This window comes from Haemaphysalis longicornis, unplaced genomic scaffold, assembly GCF_048455015.1.
Source record: "Haemaphysalis longicornis isolate Haplotype H1 unplaced genomic scaffold, Haemaphysalis longicornis Haplotype H1 scaffold_10, whole genome shotgun sequence".
NCBI lineage: Eukaryota > Metazoa > Arthropoda > Arachnida > Ixodida > Ixodidae > Haemaphysalis > Haemaphysalis longicornis.
In genome coordinates, this window is record NW_027526204.1 from 86,328,825 (window position 1) to 86,354,173 (window position 25,349).

General features: G+C 44.5%; 1 protein-coding gene across 1 annotated transcript in view; it reads right to left on the reverse strand.

The window, feature by feature from the left end:
• Positions 1-454: 454 nt before the first annotated feature.
• Camki (Calcium/calmodulin-dependent protein kinase I) overlaps positions 455-25,349 on the reverse strand; it is a 50,885-nt gene continuing 25,990 nt past the window's right edge. Inside the window, exons 7-10 of the mRNA XM_077690047.1 lie at positions 24,369-24,481; positions 20,875-20,953; positions 17,820-17,907; positions 455-9,650 (exon numbers count right to left, since the gene is read on the reverse strand). Of these exons, the coding sequence (XP_077546173.1) occupies positions 9,477-9,650; positions 17,820-17,907; positions 20,875-20,953; positions 24,369-24,481 (454 nt within the window). The 3' untranslated portion in view covers positions 455-9,476. The remainder of the gene's footprint in view (positions 9,651-17,819; positions 17,908-20,874; positions 20,954-24,368; positions 24,482-25,349) is intronic.

The window sequence follows — 25,349 nt, forward strand, 5'->3', positions numbered from 1 at the left end:
TTGAGCTGCCATTCTTCAATACTGAAACAAAATGTGTAAACAAGGCCAGAGTAATTACTGCATGCAGAAGTTAGCTGTTCCTAAACTAGTCCTTTTAGCTCGAACGCGTTCCATCTTTTTGTAAATTGTAAGCTCCTATGCGCAAGCTGCACATTGAAACCCTGAATCATGTAGTCGACATGCGGTGCACACATAGAGTTGCACTGTGTATGCACCAACATTGGTGCTTAATCTTTATTACAAAGGCGGAAGTGCCCAAGAGGAACAAATGCAGCTAAGGTGAAGATAAAGAACGTGTTTGCCAAACTCTTCCTGGGGCTTGTAATCTCTCACACTTTTCTAGCGATAATCACTCAACTCACCTGATACGTTGGCAACTCCTAGAAGAAATGTTCGAGACGATACACTGCCGAGCTATTCTCGGCACCTCGAGAACACGACGCAAAGACGCCCGTCAAAAATGTCAAATTTGAATTTATTCGTTCAGAGAGGCTACAGCAGAGTAAAGAAAAGGAAAAGGGACAGTCGAACAGTCGGGATGGCAGAGCATACATAATGCCTATATTAAGAAACAGTGGCGTTATAGCTACAACCTGGGACAGGCAATGTGACTAGTCATTGCTTACTACCCAAAGGGCAACCGGAAAACATTGCACGGGGGCGCGGAGGGAGGGTAAGGGAAGGCAGACAGGGCCCTCGCAGCTACATAGCCCCCCGCTCGTAAGCTTAGGAAGTATACACAATATATATATACAGAGACATATATATATATACTATCGGTAGTAAAACGTGACAAGCCCGTATGCCTGTCACCGACTCCAGGGTTTCGTTTCGGGGCACAGACATTCAAGGTCGAGGCAGGGCTGGGAAGAGTAGAGGAGAAGAGTTCGCTTCCGAAATGGCTGCTGCCTTGACACAGCGGTGCGCACTGCGATTTAGGAAATATATCTGCAGAGACGCAGGAACGCGGCAAACGGCAGGGCACATATTGGATTCCCAATGACGACGTCTGCTCCTTGACAACACCTAGCACCCTTAGAAATTCATGACAAACGCTTCAGTTTGCTCGCGCGCTCCAAACTAGGATACCAAACAATCCTTGACCCACTTCAATGCGCAGTTCGGCTCTTCCAAATTCCCTCACCACACTGGGCGGAGAAGACACTTAGCACCCCAAATGAAGTTTCCAGGATGGGAAAAGTCGTAGCGAATAATAGTTAGATGGTCTAACAGTTTTGTTTTCTTTGTGCTGCCATCATTTTCCAAGACAAAAATAGAGCCCAAAGAGTGTTTAGTAGGCTGTTCTAGCTAAACTAAGGCAGAAAAGGCTTAATGTTTAAAAACAAATGCCTCATTCATTACAGTACAAACAATAACAATACACAAAATGCCAATACACCAAAACATGCACTTGACAAAGGCCACACGACGAGAAATAATGCGTTTCCTTTCACTCTCACATGGCCGAATAAATTCTTTAAACATCTTGTTGTCGCATGGCTGTGTTCAAATGACTGGGGACGCTTGAATGTTCCCACCTTTTTGAAGCCACACTTTGACATTCGCGTGCAGTACACCAACAAGCAAAACCGCGCACCCTGTAGATAAGTGAAAATTTACAGCCTTTTGCCACCACTCGGCCCTTTCTTTGTATCCCAGCTGCAACGTTAGTATTTAGCATTCTTGTCCTAGATCACAAATACTTATCCGACATCCTTTCCTCGTCAAACAACACTCAAATACGCAAGGAGAAGCACTATCAGGACGGCCCTTAAGACGAAACCAGATCAAAGCAATTTTTGCAAGCGATGCAATAAGAAACGGAAGTACATTAGCTGTGCTAGATAACCAGCAGATCTGGCGATCAAAACCAGTTTAACATGAGATCTGGTAGTGTGCGCAACAGCAACAAATGACAAGACTGGACTGTAACCAATGCCTTTTGTGGCCGACTTTTGTCGTTTTGGTGCGATAAAGCAGCTGGCCTGTCTTCCTGGAAAATGATGTCACAAGATGTCGTCACGTCACTCAGTCGCATCGCTGACGAAAATCGCTTCAAGTGCTTTACGCCTTTGGCATCTTTTATTGAACCACTAACATGGTAATGCCGTCTCATTGCGCCAAAATTTGGTAGGCTTACCGAACCACGTTACCGGGTGAAAATTTTCAAGTGCACCAGTAGCGGACGTACAGCGAACGGGTCATTCTGCTCTGCTCTTTTTCTGCCCCGACCACGGGCGTCACGCGCAGCCATTCACCGGCTGCTTCAATGAGGGTGGACGTATGAGGGCCTGAGGTATGAAATACTAACAGCAGTAATGACTTCGTTTCGTCTGATATGCTGGCGAGATAGCGAGTGGTAAAACTGTTGGAACAATACCCTGCCTTGCGGAAAGCTCAACTTCGTTGGTGCAGTTTATGCAAACTGGGGCGTACACGTCGTTAACTTATTATCCTTACTTTCTGCGGAGAAGTTATAACATTACCTTCAGCTAGTGTTTACGGTGCTATGTGACAAGCCGCAGCACAAAATGTATCACTCCTAGAAAAAAACACCAATCGCTTTTAAAAATTAGCCAGTACTCTTCCACACGGTGAATGAATGACTTAAATAGCGTCACTTTATAGGCACGCCTGACAACTGGACTTGACAATTTCCAACTGAAAAAATGGGTAGAAAAATTTACAAATTCGCAGCGCATGTTAGCTACAAGCGAACAACTTCATTTACCGACTCATAAAAACGAAAAATGTTGACGGCAACAGCTGAAGCTGAAATTTGCAGCAAGTACCTCCTTTTGCCTAGCTGCGCCATTTTTTTTTTGATCGTAGGCCACACTGGATTTGGTAGGCGGCTTCAGAAGTGGTCCTTTCTGTACCTCAAAGAGAGGCAACGAGAAAAACACCGTGAACCTGGCTCTGTTTGTAAAAGTACTCGCTACGTGGCTAGCGCTTCTGTCGAGGCACACCCAGTCGGTACGACTGTTACACAGCAACTTCGCAGATACAAAGAACGACAAATCGTACATAGCATGTACGACGCCCCACAGTGCACATCAGAAACAAACCAGAAGCGCACCAAGCAATCATCAAACCACGAGTCCAGTCATGAGCTTTTTTTCTCCCCTCCAAGTACGAAAGTCAAGTCAATGAGACAATACTACATGGTATTCTTTTAAGGGCTTGTTCAGGAAGGCAGGGCAGAGGCGGAGGGGTTGACAGCAGTAACACCACAGTCATACATTGGTCACTTACATTTGTGTCAATAGAGAAGCATTTAAAGGGATTAATTTTGCTTTCGCCACGCACCATGTGAACCTGACTAGCTAAGCCACAAAACGTCTTGCGGACGACTGGTATCCCTCACGGTCGCAAGCTGTGACAAACGTGACCCTTCAGAAAGGAGATGTGACTGACATATTGCATTTGAGAAGCCCCGGGAAAGCTGGCGAAGTTTTGAAGTGCCCGCTCTTCCGTACGAATACGTATTTCGAGTTCGGAAACTTTCGATCTGAACGAAACACAACTACGAAGTAGTACTAAGGCTCATGTCACAGGGACACATCACTAGCCAATACGCATATTTGCAGCCTGACGAAGAAGTCACCGCAACATCTCTAACGTAGAAAAAAAAAAAAATGTGTGATAACTTAAAAAATGGACGCCCGAACACACGTGTTTCCAACTTCACGTAAAAAAGCTCCAGTGAAAAAAGTTTACTCTGCGCCTCATTGCATTTGAGCAGGACAAGCAACAACGTGTCTCTATGTACAGAATGCTTTGTCACACACTTCCGCACGCCCATTTTTTTTTTGTTGTTGTTATTCATTTAGGAGGTTTAACTACGACACCAAACACATGCAATGCTACGTTTAGACTCCCCGTTCACCACAAGCATCTCAGCACTATGGGAATAAAAATTCTCGTTTGCTCCCAATCAATCGTGACCATCACAGCCGACCGATCATGGCCACTGCAGCCGCGGGTGACCCGTAAAGCTACGATTGGCAAGTCACAAGTGACCAGGCTGCAGGAACAGAAATCCCCATTCTTTACCAGTCAGTCGTGACCGTCACAGTCGTGACCAATCGTGGCCACCACAGCCGCACGCAAAATCTGATGCTATGTTCAGACTTTAGTTCATCTTAAGCACGTCACAAGTGACTGGCTACAAGAGCAGAAATCCCCGTTCTTTACCAATTAATCGTGACCGTCACAGTTGTGACTGACCGTGGCCACCACAGCTGTAAGTGACGTGATTAGAACTCCCGATTCATCACAAGCATGTCACAAGTGGTTGGGCTACGAGAATAGCAATCCTCGCTCTTAATAGCAATCCCACATAATCACGCTTGTGACTGACTGGCCACCACAGCCACGAGCAACATGTGACGTGACATTTAGACCCTCTATGCCTTGTCCGTGGCCCAAGCGACTGGGCTATGGGTACAGCAATCCTTGTTCTTTTCCGACCGACTGTGACGATCACGGCCGTCATGGCTGTTGTGACTGTTTTGCCTCAACATGCTCTATCACTCAAATTCTAGGTCTGTGAAATACAGCAGCACACTTATTGCTTAGTTCAGCAACAAATCGAAGCTAATACGGTCACCGGCTATTATCTACTACAGGCCGGGCGGTACATACAGTCATGCACAAAATAAAAGGGGCCAGTTAACGCGTGTCACATTACGGGGAATACATCAGTTTCTGCCTACTACAGAATGCTCTGCTGGCACCACAAATGCACTCTACTAAACGAGAAAAAGTACAGGGCTTGTCGGCGCTCACTTAAACACGTCGGCAATAGCAATTGGCATGTACAAAATGAAAGGAAACAAAAACACGATTATTTACATCACCGTAAGGTGTAATATGGTACAACGGGTTTTGCCATAAACGTTACCCGTAGGGGGTTCTTTTTTTTTTTTTTACTTGCTGTACAGGTCTCTGCAAAGCAGTACATTGCCACTTCATTTTTCATCTCTTTTCAAGAACGAATACACATGTACGTACGAAGTCACACAAACGAAAGAAGAAAACGGAACAACAAACGAGTTTAATCTCGGATCCCGAACAGCCCAGGTTCAAAGCCAATCATCATTGCCGAGAAGTAAAGGCAGCGAGAATATTTCGCAACACACAACAATTACACAGCCAAAAAAGAGAACGGAAGCAGGCTCAGGAAAGAAATTTTCGCTGCTCACTTTTTGCCGTTGGTCTGACGTGTTGAGTTAAGCCTATTCACACCGAGAAACAAGGAAGGGCACAGTGCATAGCGGCTGTTTGTACGCTCCGTAGATCAATATACGCTCTACTTCGAGGAGGGGAGGAAAATTAAAACAGCCTACACGTCACGGGTGCCACCACTTTTCCGAAACCTTCCGGCTACTCGGGGGAATAATACCAGCACCATTCCAGAAGCACAATCTTTACAGCTATGGGGAGTTAGTCAGGCTTGTAATACACCAAGATGCAGGCAGAAAAGCCTTATCTTACAGCACCGATGCGACGGACAGATATGTACAACTTGTTTAGTTACAAAAAATAACTAAGCAATTAGTTACGTAAGGTAACTAAGCAATTGGTCATTATTCCGACATTACCACAGATAACCCACTTATTTCTTTCGGATAGATAGAATAAGGTCCCCTGCAGGATACTGCTATGTATCTCTGCTTCAGAATTCATCCATTTTGACTGGGCTAATGCCATAATTCAAGAAGGAAGAATGTCTTTTCGGTGGCATGCACTTGTGTTAAAGCATCACTGTTTAGTTAAAAGGCCGAAAGTCCCATTACTTTTTCTGACCTTTACATCTTTGCAATTCAGCACACACACTACAGATGAAGCTTTTTTCCCCTGCCTCCCATTAAGTCCTGGACGTTGCAGAATTTAGCAGAGGGATATAGCAGTGAAAGGTAATGTGCAGAAGAAGAAGAGACGTTTTACCACTGTAATGAAACTGTGCACGCAACTTAAAAACTTACACCAGGCAAAGAGATCATATGCAGCTCCTTCAAATTAGATGTTCCGCTGGTGCAGGCAAGGCGATAGTATTCGTAAGCGACCGTGACGCTTGTCAGTAAAACTACTCGCGATATCAGGACTTGGGGGATTTTGGACGTTGGCTAGACAGGAAAAAAAGTGCAAGAGTAATAAAAAGGGAGAACACGATAAGAGTTTTTTCTTTACATGTAAGTTACAACAGTGTCGGCACCCGTGAGATGACAGCTGCTGTCTCTCGCGCAAACGCGCGTTCCAGGTCTTGGCGACCCGAGAGCGGAGTTGGTGCATAAAAAGGGGTCGGCATGCCGCTTGCGTTTCTGCCTAGGCATACGCGAGCGCTCCCCAACTTTGGCGGTCGACACACTTTTCCCCGGTCCCCCACGGTCACCCAATGGAGAGACAGTAACGCACACTAAGAACGGGACATTTCGAAAACGCAACGAAGCCCGCCCCCTACTACGCAAGGAAGGCGTCGAAACCGAGCGGAATCTAAATCTAAAGGCCAAGCTTTTGTAACATGTTTCCTCGTAAGAAACACTGCAAACTAAACTTCATTTTTTTTTAGATTTTCTTTCAGGAAGCAGCTATCAATACTAGCGACAGGAATATATGTAACGGCTTCTTTAGCAAACCCTCGTCCGAAATGCCCCCGACTGATTCAACGAAACACACAAGCACAAACAAACAAACAGATCTGACAAAAAAGAAGTCGACAATGCTTAAGCTCAAATCATCAGGAACATGCTTTGCAGAGTGTGCAGAAGAGAGAGGCAGGCGCGGCGCAAGATTGGAATATAACACGCATTCACAGAAGCAGGCGGCGCTAACGTGCGTGAAAAAATCGCGAGCGTGAAACCGGAAAAAAATCTCGCCCTCCGCCCTCGTTTCCTAGAAATTTGTAAAAGCTGGACTTCGCGTCTCCGAAACCGCCCACTCTCTAACGGCAGCCGAGCGGCTACGAGACAGCATGCCTTCCCTCTCTTTCTCTCTATCTCACTCACTCCACTTTATTTGGCACGTATCGACATGGTTGCCAGACTCCCTACTACTTGCCCGAGAAGTGAAACGGCCGTCTCCTCTCCGCATTGATACTGTCAGGGTGACGGGACGTTCGAGAAAGATGGCTGACACTCGCTCTCGTAACGAAGAGAGCCCTAACGACACGCATCCACTCACAAGCATCGCCGAGGATGAGACTTCGCGGTTGTTAAGAGGGAAAGCGATAGAAAAGAAGACGCATGTGAAAAATTGTCTGACAAAAAGCCTGAAAAAAACGTTTGGACAACATCCCCCTCTTCTTGCCAACTTTGTGGCCCCCGGAAGAGAAGACGCTACTCGCAATGAAATCCGAAGCGACAGGTCGTTGTGACTTGGATGAGATCGGCGTGGCAGATAACATGGCGATTAAATAATAAAGGATGTAGCAGTTGATGGTGTGACCCGGGACCTCATCTTAAGAAAGAACAGTACAAATTGAAACACCCATTTTCCATGGTCTCTGTACTTTTTATCAACTCCTAAACGACGACGATTCTTTGCGTATAGACATTTCGATGAGGCAACAGAGGCGAGAAGTTTTCCTAGAAACAGAACGAGCATGCTAGCACATAACGAACAGGTGAAAAATAGCCGGTGAAAATTTAACCTCGTAAATGCATCTTCAGAAGGACGATACAATGAAGATCCCTGAATATAACTAAAAAAGAAAATGTAGCCTAGCTTAAACAAACTAATAACTCACAATGGTAATCCTCGAGTTGTAACCCTTTTTATGCCATATGGGCAGTCCAGGTGGCACTATAAAAGTGCGAAAGGAACCTTAACCACAAAACAATAAAAAAAATAAACGAAAAAGGAGCATAATAAATTAGAGAACACTCTACTACATTCGATGCTGTTCTTGAAGTATTCAATCTCAACCCTTAATGTATAAAATGAAATATGCTCCTAAGTGTTAAAATAGATACACCACAAATTGCACAAACTAATGGGCTTTTTGCTGGCTTTGGCTGAGATTACTCAAATGTTGATGCTACATCAGTGGCTGGCTGTACTGTATGGATGAAGATGCGTCAGTGCTGATCAACATAAATGCAAACAACAGATCAATCAGCTTTACACTTCGCCACTATTGCGGTTCCTTGGCGGTAACGAAAGAAATGCGTAATAAAATACGAAACAGCTTTATACAAAGTTGCAAGCATCACTGTCAATTGCCTCAAGTGTGAAAAGAGCACTGAAAACGGTAAAACAAAATGCAAATACACTGCGCACAACTAACGGGCATAAGTGTTGTGCCACGGCAATTAACCCGCCAACAGTTTCAAGCGCTTTCAAGCTTTTTCTTAGCACATCAGAGTGATTGCAATCGATTTGCTCGCAAATGCGGACGTTGCAACTAAAAAGAACCAGAAAAAGAAGTCAACTTTTGTGCACTTGCTGGCTGTCCACCTATTAAAACTGACTAAATATTGCGAGACTTGCTTCTCAGCAAATGCGCTCGAGTTCCACACGACCAAAAATTGACGAAAAATTTTGCTTTCGTTAAAAATAATGTGAACGCAGTTCTAAAACTACCCGGCCCAGAGTTCTGTAGTAGCGAAAGAATTGCCGTTTACAAACACTACCACAATCAGAAATGACGGATTTTTAAAGAGGCCATAAAGATAACATATATCCCTCTTTCATTTGAAAGAACTAGGTTTTAGCAACCACTAAACTCTATTCTGGCCTCACAGGATATTGTTCCTGCCCACAACAAGATCACAAACACGACAAACTTCCGAATTTCCTGAGGCACTGTGTGAAGTTTATCTTGGAATCGCTGTGACTCTTCAGTGGCAATCCTTCGAATGAACCAAACTTGTATTATGTCTTCACGGTTCCTTTAAGATGGACAGCCAGACATCTTGCATCGACACAGAATTCCGATGCTGTTTCTTCGAACTGTGTCCCCTGCCATTCATGCGAAGACTTTTCCAATGCGACTGAACACAGCCGCCCACTCGGTAAGTTTGAGAGCAAACAAAACAGCCTCAAGTAAGAAGGACGAGTGAGCGCACTCACTATCCACATCTTAGCCTGGCTTACCTACAATAAATCCCCACTCTACACTTTCTCGCCGGAAAGCAAAGCATGCGTAGCGACACATCGCATCAGAAAAATAAGAAAGAAAAAAAAAAAGAAAACCAAAAAGGTCCCGCACAGTGCACACAGCGGCACTGTGAAACAATACTCTCGGCAGCGCACGCATGCACAGACACACACACACGCTCAGCCTCAGTGGTAGCACACGCGCAAGATGCGAAGAAACACAGTCAAACGTTGCGAGAAACAGAGCGAAGAACCATGAGGAACGGAGACCAAAATGCAATAATAAAAAATGTCCTAGAACGAGTGATGGAGAGGCGGTGGCGGCAACCTGGAATGAGAGAGAGACGACGGTGGCGAGGGGAGGCGGGGAGGACTCAGTCGGAGTTGGCGGGCGGAGCGGCGGATGCCAGCGGTGTGCGCCCGCTCGTGGAGGCGGAGTCTGTCGTCAGTCCGCCTGTCGTCAGTCCGCCTCCATCCTGGGACGTTCCCGTACTGCTCATGGCCAGCTTCCGCATCTGCCGGATCACCGCCGTGGCGTTGTACGCTTGCTGCGTGCGAGAGTACCGACACGTCAGGATCACGTCACGCTATACTCGGCTACAAGTTAAAAAGAGGCCATGAAGACAAAATGCAAGTTTCGTTCACTAAAAAGACTGCTTTGTCCCGATAAGAATGATACTAATTTTATCCGAAACTTTAACCAAATTAGGGGCTGGGGCTGTTAACACCTCCTGTCGTCGTTGTCGTAACCGGCGTCTTGTGTAGTCACGGTACTAAAACACCAAGAAACTCGTTTAAGCCTCGCGCTAGAACGTAACGCGTACCAAAAAAACACAAGGACACTCATTTATGCCTCGTGCTGGAGTGCTTCATGCTCAAAAGACACGAGACTTTTACAGCAAAGCTGTATACGCCCCCCCCAACGGTTTCATCAACCCCCCCCCCAACGGTTTCATCTCCGTTGGCAAAAACGCCAAGGCGTCAAGAATACACTTACACACTGCATGCTTTGCCCCTCCCCAGGTTTCACATTAGTGGAGGTACAACAATAAAGCGTCTAGTTGTTCATCAGCGCCTGTGGTTTGTAGTCTTTACTTCGTCCTGTCTTTTGTGCTGTTTTTTCTTTGAGGTGGCCCGGGATTTTTTTTTTCTGAGATATTAAAGAAAACAGATCCAGATGTGGCAACTCCCCAGCCACGTTCCCGCAATCTCTCCATGACGTCACAGAAACTTGTTTGTGTGACTGGCGGCCGCCGTCCTAAGCCATCGCCAGAAAACATGACTGGGTCATTGTAGAGTGGTTTCTAGTTCCGTTTGGTCGCATACAGTAGAATGTCGATAAACGGAAATCACTTAAGCGGAATTGCCGCTTACATGGAACAGTAGCCTGTAAGTTGGTTTTGTATTCAGATAACGTAAAAAGAACTCTTGGTAACAGGAACTAAAATTTTCTTGTCACCGTGTAAGCAGAACCAGAAACGGAACTTCATGGGACACCCGTTGGAATAAGAATCACTGTTTTACGGTTCCGGCTGTTTTGTTTTCGTTTTCTTTTTCTTCCTGAGTTTTTTTTTAGCCTCGTTGGCCTCCTAAGCCTCATCTCATTAGTGGTCAGCCGTGATAGCGCAACGAATGCAACATCGCAGTTCTTGTTCCATTTGTTCGGCCTCGATTCTAGACGACAAGGTTACAGGGCTCAGCTCCTGCCGCCTCGTTCGTGCTCTCGTGGTGCTATTCGCGCTTCATTACCGCGTTGCCGTCTTCTGAATTCGGTGGCTCGTAAGCACTCCAGAAGCTGAGGCCTCGAACCTCCGTGAAGATGCAGTTGCAAGGACTCCAAAAAAAATAACTGATGCATTTTGCAGCGCACAGCGACTCATTGTTACCAAATCAACTTTGCGAATGCTGTGCCTTATCCTCTTGTAGTTTTCTTGCTTTCTGAAAAACTATTGCCTACACTCACCTTCTAGTGCTTAGAGTTCCATTAAATAGTATTAAGAGTGTGTACGCACATAAATTGGCACTTTCACACATCTCTCTCCGTAAACGAAACTCCTGTTAAACGGAACTAATTTTTTCGGTCCCTTGAAATTCCGTTTATCGAGAGTCTACTGCAACTTGAATTCTAACATGCAGTTAACGCACCGATGACTCTGCTTTTAGTGCCGGCCCATATTCTATCACTGTAGCACAAAATTCGAGTTTTTAAATATTCCTGTGTATTTTTCTGGTTGAAAAAACACATCATTAGTGCCTAGAATAGGGCTGAGTAAGTTGCCAAAGTCTAGTGTTCTTCCAGACTGAATAAAGTTGTATTTTCTCTTCATGAGCCTATTAAGAACGGCAATGGCTCGTGTAGTGCATCACTCCGCCGAAGCGACGGACGTAGATGTCAATGCGCATGCGCATTTTGAAAGAAGATTACAGTTAAAGCACAACGTACTTTGCATTTTCTTAAAGTAGTTAGTCTGTTGTCGCTGCAGTAGTTTATAAGAAGATCAAGTCCGAAGAAGCACGGAAACAACTCTTCCGTGCTGCGCGGAGGAACAGCCGAATCGAGCGACAAGGCGCAGAGAAAATCTCTGCTGGCACTCGGGGGACACTGGTCTTGAGGACCGAAAATTTGCCAAAAAATCAATTTTCTGAATTATTTTATTTGCAGTCTACAGGTCCCAAAGAATGTACCTGCAAAATATCATAGCTGTATCATAAGTATTCACAAAGCTGTCGCCCTTTGAAGTCACCTAAATGACCATTTTTGCCCATGTTTGCAAACTTCGTGCCCTGTTTTCTCAGAACCAATTTTTTTCCCACATGGTCAGCTGTCGGGTACAATATCTTGGGGTGTACTGGTTCGATTTACATCATTTTTGCTGCATTTGAAAGCTTATGAACTGAACAGTGCAATAAAGCCACAAAAGTACAGAATTTATTTTTGCTGGCACAAGATTTTATGGAGTTAGTTTTACAAAAACATTGTAAATTGATGACCTGACATTTACGAATTTTACAGCGTTTGCAGAAACCATGCTAAAATTACTGCAGTGGTATAGTTGCACTCCCTGGTCCTTCCAGAGCACAAAGGGATAAAAGCTATTTGAGTATTTCATAGGTACATAATGAAACAATTGCCCGAAACGGAGCGACATAACATGTTCCACAACTCTAAACGTACACCCCATAGACGAAAACTGACTACATATTTGTGCTCAGGATGTTGAAATACACTCAATGTGTAAATTTCAAGCACATAGGTTAAAAAATAACAAAAATGTCCTCAAGACCAGTGTCCCCCCTTAAGGGGGGATGCTGCTCTTAAGACACCTTCCTTTAATTCAAAGTAAACTCTGCGAAACTTGTCAATCTTGCTGCTTTTTTTTCCACTGATTTAAAATATGCCCTTATTTTTTGAGTCAGTCAATTAGTTACCAAGATAATTAGAGATAATTAGCCATTTCTGGAGGAACAATAGACAAAACAGTGTTAGCCATAAAACTGTAGTCTTTGTATTTTCCAATGCTATGAACCCTGGTGAGTGCAATAAGAGAAGCGGTTTTTTGATGCACCACCTGGGACTGATTTTACAGCTCATTAAACTACGGTGTTTGAAATGGGCATTCAGAATGGCTCCTTGCCACTGGTGCCACCAAAGTTTAATGAGCTGTAAAATAGTTCCGAGAGGTGTATAAAAAAAATCGATTCACTTATTGCACTCACCCTGGGGTTCATAGTATTGGAAAATTGGGCTCATAGGGTTCATAGGTCCATAAATTGGGTTCACAGGGCTCATTGGGCTCACCGGGGACAAGAAAAAGAGAAACGTTACTGGCTAAAAAGATGATGAACTTTGCACAGTGTCTGATTAGAACATGAGGGATTACGTCAGTATGCAGGTGGGCCTTTTTATGTAGAGAGCGTTGAACAGAGAAGCTTGAGCAGGACAGCGTTATATCAGGATGCGAAAAGACAAGCACCAGGGTGGAGTTGGCCCCATGCAAGGAGACACGAGGCAAGGCGTGCCCCAGAAGCACCTTCCTCTAGCCGCATAGCCACACACCGCCAGTGCATTGTGGCAAAGCCAATACTGCTAGTGGAAGCTGCTCATGGGCATTCTTGAGGGAGAAATTTGGTCTAGTTGGTGAAATGAGTTCGACATGGCTAGCGCCCGTCGTGTGTAAGCGTTCTTTTTCGTGCCTTCGTCTTGTCGCGCTTTTTACCATGTCGATGCATTTTCAAACCTCAAAATAGTACCTTGAGATTACTTCGAAAATTTCTGAATAGGGCAAAACAAGCGATACAGGTTAAAGATAGTACAGGCCTATGCGTCAGCTAGTGGCTATGATGACGAAGCCGTAGACAGCATCTACGAAGAAGTCGGATCAGCAATGAAGAAGGTAACAACGCAGCTCATGACTGTGATGAGAGACTAACGCAAAGGTCGGTAAGAAGCAAATGGGAGAAAGGTCAGTGGCAAACTTCGGAATAGACAATCCCACAGTCGAGGCGATACTCTGGTGGGATTTGCACAGAGAAATAACGTGAGGTTGATGAAAACGAAAGAATAGGAAATGGATATGGAAAAGTCCCGATGGAACGACAAAAAATGAAACTGACCTCCTTAACTGATAACCCAGGTATTGTGAAAGGCGTAGATGTGCTAAGTAAGATTCAAAACAGCGATCACAGGATGGTTAGATGCAAGCTAAGGCTGAATCTGAATCTCAAAACAAGAAAGGGGGAAATTGGTGAAAACTAAGAAACTCTGCCTGGGGTCAGTTAGAGCCAGATCGCAGGAGTTTGAAGTAACTCTTTAAAACCAAAACAAATTCTCACTTTTGAACGAGCAAAAGAACAGCATACAGGCTAAATGACACCATAACATCGGCACTCAGTGAATCAGCAGCAGCTGTGGAAGAAGCAACATGTAGAGAACAAACTGGAAAACTAACTCAAAAACGAATGAACTAACTGCCAAACGTAAGAACATGAAAGCGCCAAGTACGGCAGATCGGATTGAATTTGCCGAGTTGTCGAAACTGATTAACAGAAATAAAAACGGAAGACATTGGTGCGTATAACATGGCAGTGGTCGAGGAAACGCTCCAAATAGGGGGAAGCTTGAAAGCAACAAAGAGAAAGCTAGCTACCGGCAAAGACAGGTTGTACGCACTCAGAGACGAGCAGGGCATAATTACGCACAACTTGGACGAGATAATAAAGGCAGCAGAATGATTCTACACCAGACAGTATGCCAGCAACGTTATACCAGGGGATACTGCTGAGAGCTGAGAGTATACGCTTACCTTGCGATGTGCCGCAAGTAACTAAAGAGGAGGTAAGAAAGGCTCTCAAGGTTGTGAAAACTGGGAAAGCTGCACGGGACGACGGCATAACCGTAGATCTTTTGAAGGAGGGAGGAGATATTGTTCTGGAAAAACTCGCAGTACTATTTTCGGAATGCTTGAAGACTCAAAAAGTGCCCATAGCCTGGAAAAACGCCAACATTAATCTTACTCATAAGTAGGGAGATCCCAAGGACCTCAAGAATCACAGACCTATCAGCCTACTCTCCGTTGTTTACAACTGTTTACCAAAGTTATAGTTAGCCGCATGGGTGACACCCTGGATTCCCATCAACCCAGAGAGCAGGCTGGGTTTGGGAAAGGGTACTCAACCATGGATTATACATCCATGTTGTCAACCAAGTGATAGAAAAACACGCAGAATACACTAAACCCTTTTACGCGGCATTTGTAGACTATGAGAAAGCGTTTGATTCCGTAGCCACCACAGTAGTGCGAGAAGCACTATAAGACCAGGGAATAGAGAAGAGCTACATAAGACTTCTAGAAGATATATTATAAGGAATCTGTAAGGGAGTAAGACAGGGAGATACCATCTCTCCAAAACTATTCACAGCATGTCTGGAGGGGTACTTAGAAAGCTCGACTTGGAAAACATAGGAATAAGGATAAACGGGGAACACTTGAGCCATCTGAGGTTTGCCGCCGACTTAGTCTTGCTGAATGAGAGTGCAGAACACATGTAATAATGCTGAGGAACTACAACCAGAAAGCACAGCCGGGGGGCTACAAACAAACATCAATAAATATAAAGAAATGAGAAATAAGCATGCGGAAAACGTCCTCCTTAGCTTAGGAAACGAAATGCAAGAAGGCGTAAAAAGAATAAAACTACCTTGGACAGAGGGTTAGCACTGATCCCAGCCAAAGAAAGAAATCCGGCGCAGAATAGGTATGGGTAGGGGAGCACTCAGCAAGCACTCCCAAATACGGTTGAACCCCTTTATAAGAGACACGTACTTGGGAGCAGTTTCTGTCTCTCATATAAGAGGTAGCAGGGCACCATAACACTGATCATCCCCTAGTTCAATGTGGGCACCGTACGACTAATACCCCTGCTACACTAGCGTCCAAATGTCATTTGACTCAAATGCCAAGTTTTGCTGCTACACTAGGTTTTGAAATGCCATTCGGCTCAAATGACATTCGAACCAAATGAGCACCGAGAGAGACATTTAGGATTTCAAATGCCATTTCTAGCACTCTCGCACGCAGCACTCTCGCACACTGCGAGCGACTTCGACTGCGTCTTCGATCGGCAATAAAAAAATATAGTGCCTCCATACGTAAAACAAACAAAATATTTTTGTTTGTGGGACTTTATTCACTGTACATGTACTTAAAATATGAAATCAACATATTTAGTTTTCATACTCTCAAAACCCAGTTGCAAAAAAAAAAAAAAAAGACTACGCAAGACAGACACCACGTTAGAGTCAAAACTGGTGTCCCTTCTAATATGATATCATTTTACTGCCTTAGACTGCTCCTAAATTTGATTGTTGTATTGTTGAACGAAAACGGAACGGGGTGACAACAGCGCCACTACAGCACGGCGAGCGATTGTGAAAGCTTTTAAATGCCATCGAAATTGTAGTGTAGCACGGCGGATTCTGAATGGCATTCAAAGCACCTCATTTGAGTCAAATGACATTTGGTTCAAATGACATTCGGACCCTAGTGTAGCCGGGGTATAAAATAGGCTCAAAAGAACGCTACAGCATGTTGCATAAAATTTATCCTAATTTATCTGTCGCACCCACAATTTGTAAAATAGTTCTGAATCTTTCTTTGATTCGTGACTGTATTTACACTGTTTTTTACAACAGCTTCCGCAAGCTCTCTCTCCTTTCACTGTTTTTGGAAGATGAATCGTAGATGTCGAGTTCACAAGCCTGATGAGTAGCCAGAGCGCACAACTTCTTACGCCGTGTGCTCTGGCTGTTCATCCCGCTTGCAGGACTCAACATTTGTGATGCTTCTTCAACGGGAGCTGCTACGCGATTGGGAGAGCCCACTGCGCCCTACCGGTATTCTTGGCTTGTGCAGAATCCCGCATGCACGGTTGCACCCGTCCACACGGTGGTAAGCTTTAACCGCTTCTGTACTATCGGCGTCAAATGAAACGCGAGCACGAAAATATGAACCAAAACGTGCAAAATTGAAAAATACTGTTTGTAGAGTTCATATAATGGCACGCTATTGGTATGTTTGGAAATCCACTTTTCCCAACTTTGTTTCTGTAACTAAGCCACGCGTCATTTTGGCTGGCATGGAAAGAAATCGCACTATTTGTGTGTTCAGGTTCATATTTTCGTATTCGCGTTTTATTTGATGCCGATAGTACATTGCATCTCCATTGTCAGGGCTTCTCATCATAATTTCATAGCTGACTGAACCACTGTGTGTTTGCTGAAGCTATAATAAATAGTGAATGCGGGCGTCTGTCGTTCCCTTTGATTCCACAACAAACGCAACTGCAGTCAGTGACTGGTGGCAGCGCATCTAAATTTAAAATGTCTTAAAATGTCCGTTACAAGCGAGATTGCAGACAGAAATTCAAGGATAACTCATGCTTTACAACCAACTATTTTCTACACCTGATGTCTGTCATAAAAAGCGGTCAATTTAATGGGAAAGATAGGGCGGCCATCCATGTGCGTGAATAGTGTCTCTCATACCTGACTGTCTCTTACATCCACGCCTCTTATGACGAGGTTCAACTGTACTGAGAAGTAAGCTACCTCTCTCACCTTTCAAAAGAAAAATCTACAACCAGTGCATACTGCCTGTGATGACATACAGAGCTCAAACTTGGCACCTTACTTAACAACTAGAAAGTAAACTTAGGTATGCTCAATGGGCCATGGAACAAGTAATGTTAGAATAATGTTAGGAATAACACTCAGGGACAAGAACCAAGTAGAAGATATCATAGTTCAAATAAAGAAAAAGAAATAGACTTGGGCTGGCCATGTAGTGAGACGAATCGGCAACCGGTGGACAAATAGGGTGACAGAGTGGATACCAAGAATTGGGTCTAGAAGAAAGGGAAGGCCATTAACCCCACGGAGGGATGGGGGTAAACACTGGACTCGAGCAGCACAGTACAGGAGTGGTTGGAGGTCAATGGGAGAGGCCTTCGTCCTGCAGCGGAGGCTGATGATGATGACTTGATTCGTGTCCGAATCGAATACACTAAAAGCTGCTTTTTAATTCGAACTTGAAGGGGACCACAAATTCGTTCTAATTATGCGGAGTTCCAATTAGTGGGCGGGTGCACTAGAATGAGGGGCAAGTTCATTCTGGCTGCTCAGTCTGCAATCGCAGCCGCAAAGGAGCATGCTTCCTCACCCTCCATTTGGTCTTGGCGAAGTTCTTCTTCAGCTGCTCACTGACGGAGCCGTGGATGTTCTTGTCACTGGCCGTGTTGCCAGATATCCTGGGGGGGAAATCAACGAGCATTCCGTTTACCAACTTGCACTGACCGCACACAAAGAATTGCTTTTAACATGAACACAAAAAATTAGAAAAAAAGAAGTTTACACTCTCAATTACGTGCACAGATATAGTTATTCCCTAACACAATACAAATTCTTTTCGCGAAGCCCAAACCATTCGCGAACAAATTCGCGAAGCCCAAACCATTCTGCCTACAGTAGAACATCGTCTTTGAGGCGAACACAGGAAGACGATGTTCCCGCTTGCACCCTTAACAAAACTCGATCTTTCTCACTCATGTTACTCCCTGTGAAGATCTTATAAAGACGCCTTCCTTTCTAAAATTCCAGCATTTCAAAACCCGGGCAAAAAAACGCTCCAACGGGACGCGACGAGAGGTCACCACATATGTAGAGACAGCATGCCATTGCATCGTTCACGGGTGAACAATGATTTTCAAACCTCCAGGGGTGGAACAGGGTACAGGGGTTTGGGAGCAGTCCTGGGGGCAGGCAAAAGTGCCTTTCATAGCAGGCTTGGAGCAGCCAGAAAGGCCTTTTGGAGCAGGTTTGAAGCAGCGAGAAGGGCCTTTTGGAGCAGGTTTGGAGCAGCAAGAAAGGCCCTTTGGCAGGGGCTGCTGCCAAAGGCTGCTGTGCTAACCCCCTGCTAATTAGGTTTTATCTTTTTATCTACTATATACTAGGCCTCCTACCGTGCACCAAAACCTACTCCAAATCAGGAACGCCGTTCTTGTACTACACCTGAAAATTTACAATATGCGGAGTTTTATACCGTCGGCCTGAGCGAGTGCGCCGCATTATCACCGTTGGAAGGGTAAGCCTCACAGGCAGAGTATAAGGGGATCAGATAACAGGCTTCGTGTCCGGTAGATGGCAGTGTTAAGCGAACTCACGGCAACATCCCATAAAACAAAGCATTTGCTTGAATATTTTTTATCGAACAACTGTTTCAGTGCGTGTAAAGCAGAACGTAGTTTTGTGCTCGCCCATCATGGGGTTTCGAGAGTCTACGAACATACCGTATTTACTCGCATAATAAACCCACCCCCCACTTTTATTATTGAGAATTTACTTTTTGGTCACTTTGAATAAAAAAAATGCAGCGGGAATTTGTTTTTATCCCAGCATCGTTGCTGGTACCGTAGACGATCGCAGTAAATTGACATCACACCACAGTGCGCACAGAAACACTAAAAACGCATTCCAACAAAAAGAAATCTCAACAGTAGTCAGAGACGTGAGCGCGAATGCCGTGGCTCACAATTTAAAAATTGCGCGCTTGCGGAGCACCACCTGCTGAACGCAAAACAAACCTTCTTGCGCCATAAAAATGTGGCGGCATGTGAACAATCAACAAAACGTGCTCCACGCTCCTTCCCTGCTCTTTGCTGTTCTGGCTGGTTCCGGCGGCGTGCGAACAAAGCACTAAACGTACTCCACACTCCTCTGCTCTTGCTGTTCCGCGATTCCGCCATTACGCTCCGTGGTTTTGTTGTTCAGCTGTGTTCCGGCATTTTTTTGTTCTCCTGGCGCGTGCTGTACAATGGGCCAGTACGTTAGCTACACAGCCGGTTTTAAACTGAAGGTGGTGGAGCATGCACTGATGCACATGGAAATCGCGCGGCTGGACAGCACTTCAGCGTTGACCCAGCACGCGTACACTACGGGTGAAAACGAGAAGTTTTTGGGCGGTGAACAGGGATCGCCGTGTGTTTCGTAGGCCCAAAGAGGGGAAGTTTCCCGGTGTCGGAAAAGATATTTCGGAGTGCCTTGATGGCACGGAAGACGGTGGGCAACAAATGTGAAGCCGCAAGCGACTTCAGTGAGGACAGCTCCATATGACTAGCATGTTGGGAATAAAAAAAAGAAATTTGATTACATAATTACCTACGTGTTTTTACGAAAATGGTAAGGCTCTAACAGCGCTTCTCTTAGCAACTTTATTGTATGAAATTTCAACTTTTACGCGCCTCATATTTGACGACTGCGGCATTACTTTCATTTGTGTTTCGTGTATACTTTTTGCGCATTTTTTTGTTTCGATGACCAATAAACTGTCAATAATTATACCCTTCACAAAACTGCTGCTATATGTTTGAAAGAGAAATCTATAAGCTATAATTTCGTGCATCGCAATGGTAAATGTGTCCAGCAACTTAAGAGAAAAAAAAAACATTTTCTGGAATCACTCAAAATCGGTAATTTTTTTCGCAGTTACAAAAGAGTTAAAAGGCATCGTGTACCGATACGAAAGGTTTTACAAATTCATGAATACGTTCCTAACAGCGCAGTTTGCTTCTTTTAGAAATTTATCACTTCTTTACTGAGATAAAAAATAAAAAAAGAAATGCAGATTGGTTTATTCAGTTTTCACCAGGTGGCGCTAGCTGTCTAGCAAGTGAGAGTTTTATTTTTTATTTCAGTACAGAAGCGACATATCTCTAAAATAAGCAAACTAGGCCGCTGTGAACACTTTTATGTATTTGTAAAGCTTTTTCGTACAGGTGCGCGATGCTTTTTAAGTCCATGGATCATGAAGCAGAAAACCCGATAGGAATGTTGACAGGTGAGTCCCCCTTACGCCAGTTCAAACAAATGCACGTTCCTGGTCATAACTGTCGCCACAAAAGACGATGAGCTGGGACTGAAGAGGGTTACTAAGATTCTACACGATACCCCAAAACGGCAGCGATATTCTAGCTTTGAACATATGCAAACTTCAGCTTTCTCTTTTCTTTGGTCCGTGAATCAGGGCGTGTGCCCCAACCAGGGGTGTGTTATGGTTGCACACAGCGACTCAGAAAGCCGAGAAACATTTCAATTAATAGTCGGGCATTAGATGGCACCAATGCAGCGAACCAAAGAGCCCGCAGTTCATGTTGTTTCCCCGACACCGTCACTTCAAAACCACTGAATTTTCGAGTTCCATCGAATCCTCGAGTACTCACCAAGGATGAGCGAGTGCTTGCCTGCACGTGTATCTCCGGTCCACATCCACGCAGATTAGGTGCCTGATGAAGTCCTTCGCTGCGGTTCAGAAGAAAGTCGATTTGGAGATTCAGAAGAGGAAAAAGAAAAGCTCAAGGGCACCTCCGTGCACTGCTACGCTAGTGTTTAACACAAAGAAAGCCGCCAGCTTCCTGTTGACATTTTATAGTAATGAACAACTCCAAAATTTCCCTTACTACGAATTCTAGGACACTGCATAAAGCAACCGCATCAACCCTGCCTAAACTTACTATAGCAGCAAATTAAACGCAGTGTCTATTAACCAGAACTGCATCAATGTAATGGTTACCATTTTGCTTAACTTAACCTACATTTTCATACCATAATTCTTGTCAACAACCCAGGAATACCACAGCTTACATCTCACAACACGTGATTTCTCGATCACTCAAAAAAAAAAAAAAAAGAAAAAAAGTCCAGAGCCATTTCACTTTGCAAAAGTGGATGACCAGCGAAGTTTCTCATCACTGGAATTTAACTTTTTCGCTACCGCCGGAAAATTGACTAATTTTAGGGGTCCAAGAAAACATTTTTTTTCCTGCTAAAAAATTGGTTAGGCACTAATTGCAGGAGCACAAAATGCAGATTATTTAACGGCATTTCCAATAATACCAGTTTTTTTTTAAGTTTTTATATATCATAGTTGTAAAAAAATATCAAAACCAAAATTTTTGTCAAGTTGTCGAAAAAAATGATAAAAAAGGAGTTGTCTATATCAAACCACCAGTAGTAGAAAAAAATTAGAATATACATTTTGTAGGAAAACATTCCAAAAACGCCCTAGAAAAAATGTCGACTTGCACAGAACAGTTTGTCAGATATAAATAAAATATGTTAGCACGAACGGTGCTCGTGTCATGCGGTGAAGCCCAACCTCCAATTCAAAATGTGCAATTTCGGGTGGTTTCCTGGAATAAATCTGGCGGTTTGTCATTATCAGAGGCACCAATTTGCCCCCACATAACGTAAGAACATCTTGTCAATGGCTGACTTTGCATTTACAGCAAGCACAATATTTGGGACAAGCACGCGATGCGGAAAAAAAACATGCATGAAGTTGAAAACGGAACGCTGTGGCTGATGCTTGTTGTCGTTCACGGTCAGTTATCTCTCAAAACATAAAGCTGAGCTTTATTATCATCTTCTTACTCGCAATTGTAGCCTTGCTCGCAAAAATAAGGTACGATGAGCTAGAATCGTGCCCTGTGATCTTTGGCCGAGTAGCAGTTGCACGCTGAAAAAGATCAGCACAACGAGCCTCCTCTATTGCAGCACCACCTAACATTTTTCAAATGAAACAGTACAAAAACTTATCAGAGACTCCGTTCGAATAGACAGTTCAACTAAGCAGCAACATTAGACACCCGGATATACCCTCGCATGGAAACGAAACTGGAAGGCGAACAGCTGGCAGTGTAAGGCCGGTTTGAAGCGCTGTCCTCAGCGGAACAGATATCTGGCGACTGGGTGTGACCTTTTGACTTGCATCTGAAGTTCTTATCGCAGAAATCGGGTTAGGGTGGGGCGAAATTAGGAGTGCCGTGCTTTGTTCGAGGATCAGTCGCGGACGCTTCAGGCGCCATGGCAGGTAGCCTTGAAGTTGGGTAACTGCGTAGTGGCGCTAAATATGAATTTCGCGATGCAGAAACGAAACCGAAACTGTTGAAACTGTTTGCGAATGGTCCTGGGGTAAGTAGAACTACCACAGTACTTAGAACAATGAGCACAAAGGCAATAAAACTGCCTAAAATCATAAAGTAGCTTTGCAACCAAGCACTGCTTGACATTTTCAGCCGATTTCTGGGATTATTACTGTCAGAGCGCGAACCTGACGATTGAAAATCGTTTGCTAGTTCCCCATTCACGCCCTGATAGCAAAAAACAAGCGCTGGTGCAGAGTAATTACGAGTTGTACGCATTCTTCGTTGGTAGCCGTGACGCGCGATGACCACGCCCCTTTTCCACACCCAGGTGATTCAAAAGCGTGTCAAAAATCACGTTTCCGTTGCAAAAATGAAAACAAAACTGATTTGGAAAGGCCATTTTCTGATCTAACTCCGAACAGCTTTACTTGTTCGAGAAACACCTGGAACGCTATGAAAAGGCGCTCCCAAAAGTATCGATCAAATTGATCGATTTTGATAGGCACGATACCGTAAGAGTTAAGAGAAAGGTGTGAGAAAATTTTGTTTCTCTGGGGCGTTGACAGTAATGCTCCCTGAGAAGGATGCAAACATACAGGGGCAGACTTTTTTGTTTTGACTCTACTAATTGTGAAATCGGTGCCTGTTGATAGCTAATCTACTGAACATGCATGCCCAACTGATGAGACATACAGGGCGTTACGACGATAGTTGGAACACTTTAAAATTTTTTCCTGAGCGAACCACTGCTTGGTTCCTGCTTTGACTTCACACGATGGTCGCATTTGGTGGTCTATATTTTATTTGACACCTGGAGCAATGACAGTACTCGCCTGTTTACTCTGAAAATAAATAAAAACGATTTTCGCCTGTGGGAAAATGGCGGCAAATTTCGACGTGCGAGCCAGTGGAAGCTGATCGTAGAACGGCGTCGCCACCTGGGGCATGCGGAGCAAAACGGACGATGCGAATTCACAGTAGGAAGAAGCCAAATGGTGTTGTAGATGATCACAAAATCTCCTTCGTCCCTACTAAATAGTTGCATAATAGCTGATACCAACCATAATAAAATATTCCCACGGTTCATCATTGCCAATAAACGTTGGATTTGATTCCTCACCTGCTTTCACATTTTCTGATCGTCTGCTACCTTATTTGGCTCCTTCCTGCCATGGAAAGAGCGTGAATCCCCATCGCCTGTTTCGCTCTGCAACCCCAGGTGGCGCCGTCGTACCAAGATCAGCTTGCACAGGCTCGCACGTACAAATCAGCCGCCATTTTCCCATAGGCGAAACTAGTTTTATTTATTTTCAAAATAAACAGGTGAGTACCGTCGTCACTCCCAGTGTCAAACAAGATTGACCACAAAATGCGACCTTCCTGTGAAGTTTAAGCACGAACCGAGCAGTGGTTCGCTCAGGAACAAAGTTTGAAGTGTTCCAATTATTGTCGTAACACCCTGTATAAGCTTGAGGTCCAAATCATGTCCTGAGTGGCGTGGAACTTTGACGGCGATAGCACCTCGCCTGGACGTTCCATTTCTAACACTGTGCACTACAGAATGCCTTTCACTTCAAACACACTTTGCTCCTCCAGTGTTTCCATTCACGGGCACGAGAAATACACCAAACCTCAGCCACGCAAGCTTCACTTAAAATGGACGGCCACTTCTCCACTGACAGCCAGCAATGGAACACTTCCAGCATAATACAAAAGAAAGACGGACAAACAACAACCGCGGCCTCAACAAGGAACCGCCTTTCAGAGTTTGAAGATGTCAGTCCACCTACCTGAGTCCGAGATCTCGTCCCAGTAAGGCGAATCAAATTCGAACTCTCCTTTCAATATCTGAGCAAACAAGTTGGCGTCGCTTTCGTCGTAGAACGGCGGGTAGCCACAAAGCCTGTGTGGAAAAAAAAGAAATACAGGCAAGTTGGGAGTAGGTATACCTAGAGAAGAAGGGACATCCACAATGAACTAAGGATGAGTGGCCGGACAAAAGCTAAAAGCTGCAATGGGGAAGGGGGGAAGGGGGGGGGGGGCCATATGCTAATGCATGAAAAGTTGTCAGACACACTTCCCTGCACCAAAAAAAAAGCATCCCACGAACAGACCCTCAAGTGCATTTGTTGAACTCATGTTTATGGCTGCACTGTGACGATGATAGTGACGATGATGATGTGTAATTCCACACTGTACATTGTCCTGTTCAGACGAAGCTTTCACTTGCACTTAAAGGGGCCATGCCGACAAAACTTACAAGTTTAGTTCATTCGAAAGATTGCCGCGTTAGAATCATACTGACACCTCTTTTAACGTACCCTTTGCTCAAGTAAGTTTTATATAATGAGGAAAATAGGAATGGTCATGCGACCCACTAGCTCATTTCCTGCAACAGAACCTATGATGTCATACCAGCCAGCTCCGTGATTGGCTGAGGCCAGAAAAAGCAAACGCAAAATTAGGCACGGCTTAGAAGCTTGCAGAATGAGCTATTTGCGCTTAAATGTAATGCACATTCATTTTACAGCAGTAAGAATGGTGGAATAAACAATGAAAGTTACCAAAATACACGTAAACATAGAAGTACCGATGTGCACTGCTGTTGGTACTGGGCGCACTACGCATGTTTTAGCTGCACAGCAGTCCGCCGCTTTGGAGTTGTCTTACACGACACTGGCCGATTGGCGCAAGTGACGTTGTCTTACGTGACCCTGTTTGTCAAGCATACCCCATGCTTCACGAAATGATTACTTTCTGCCGTAACAAAA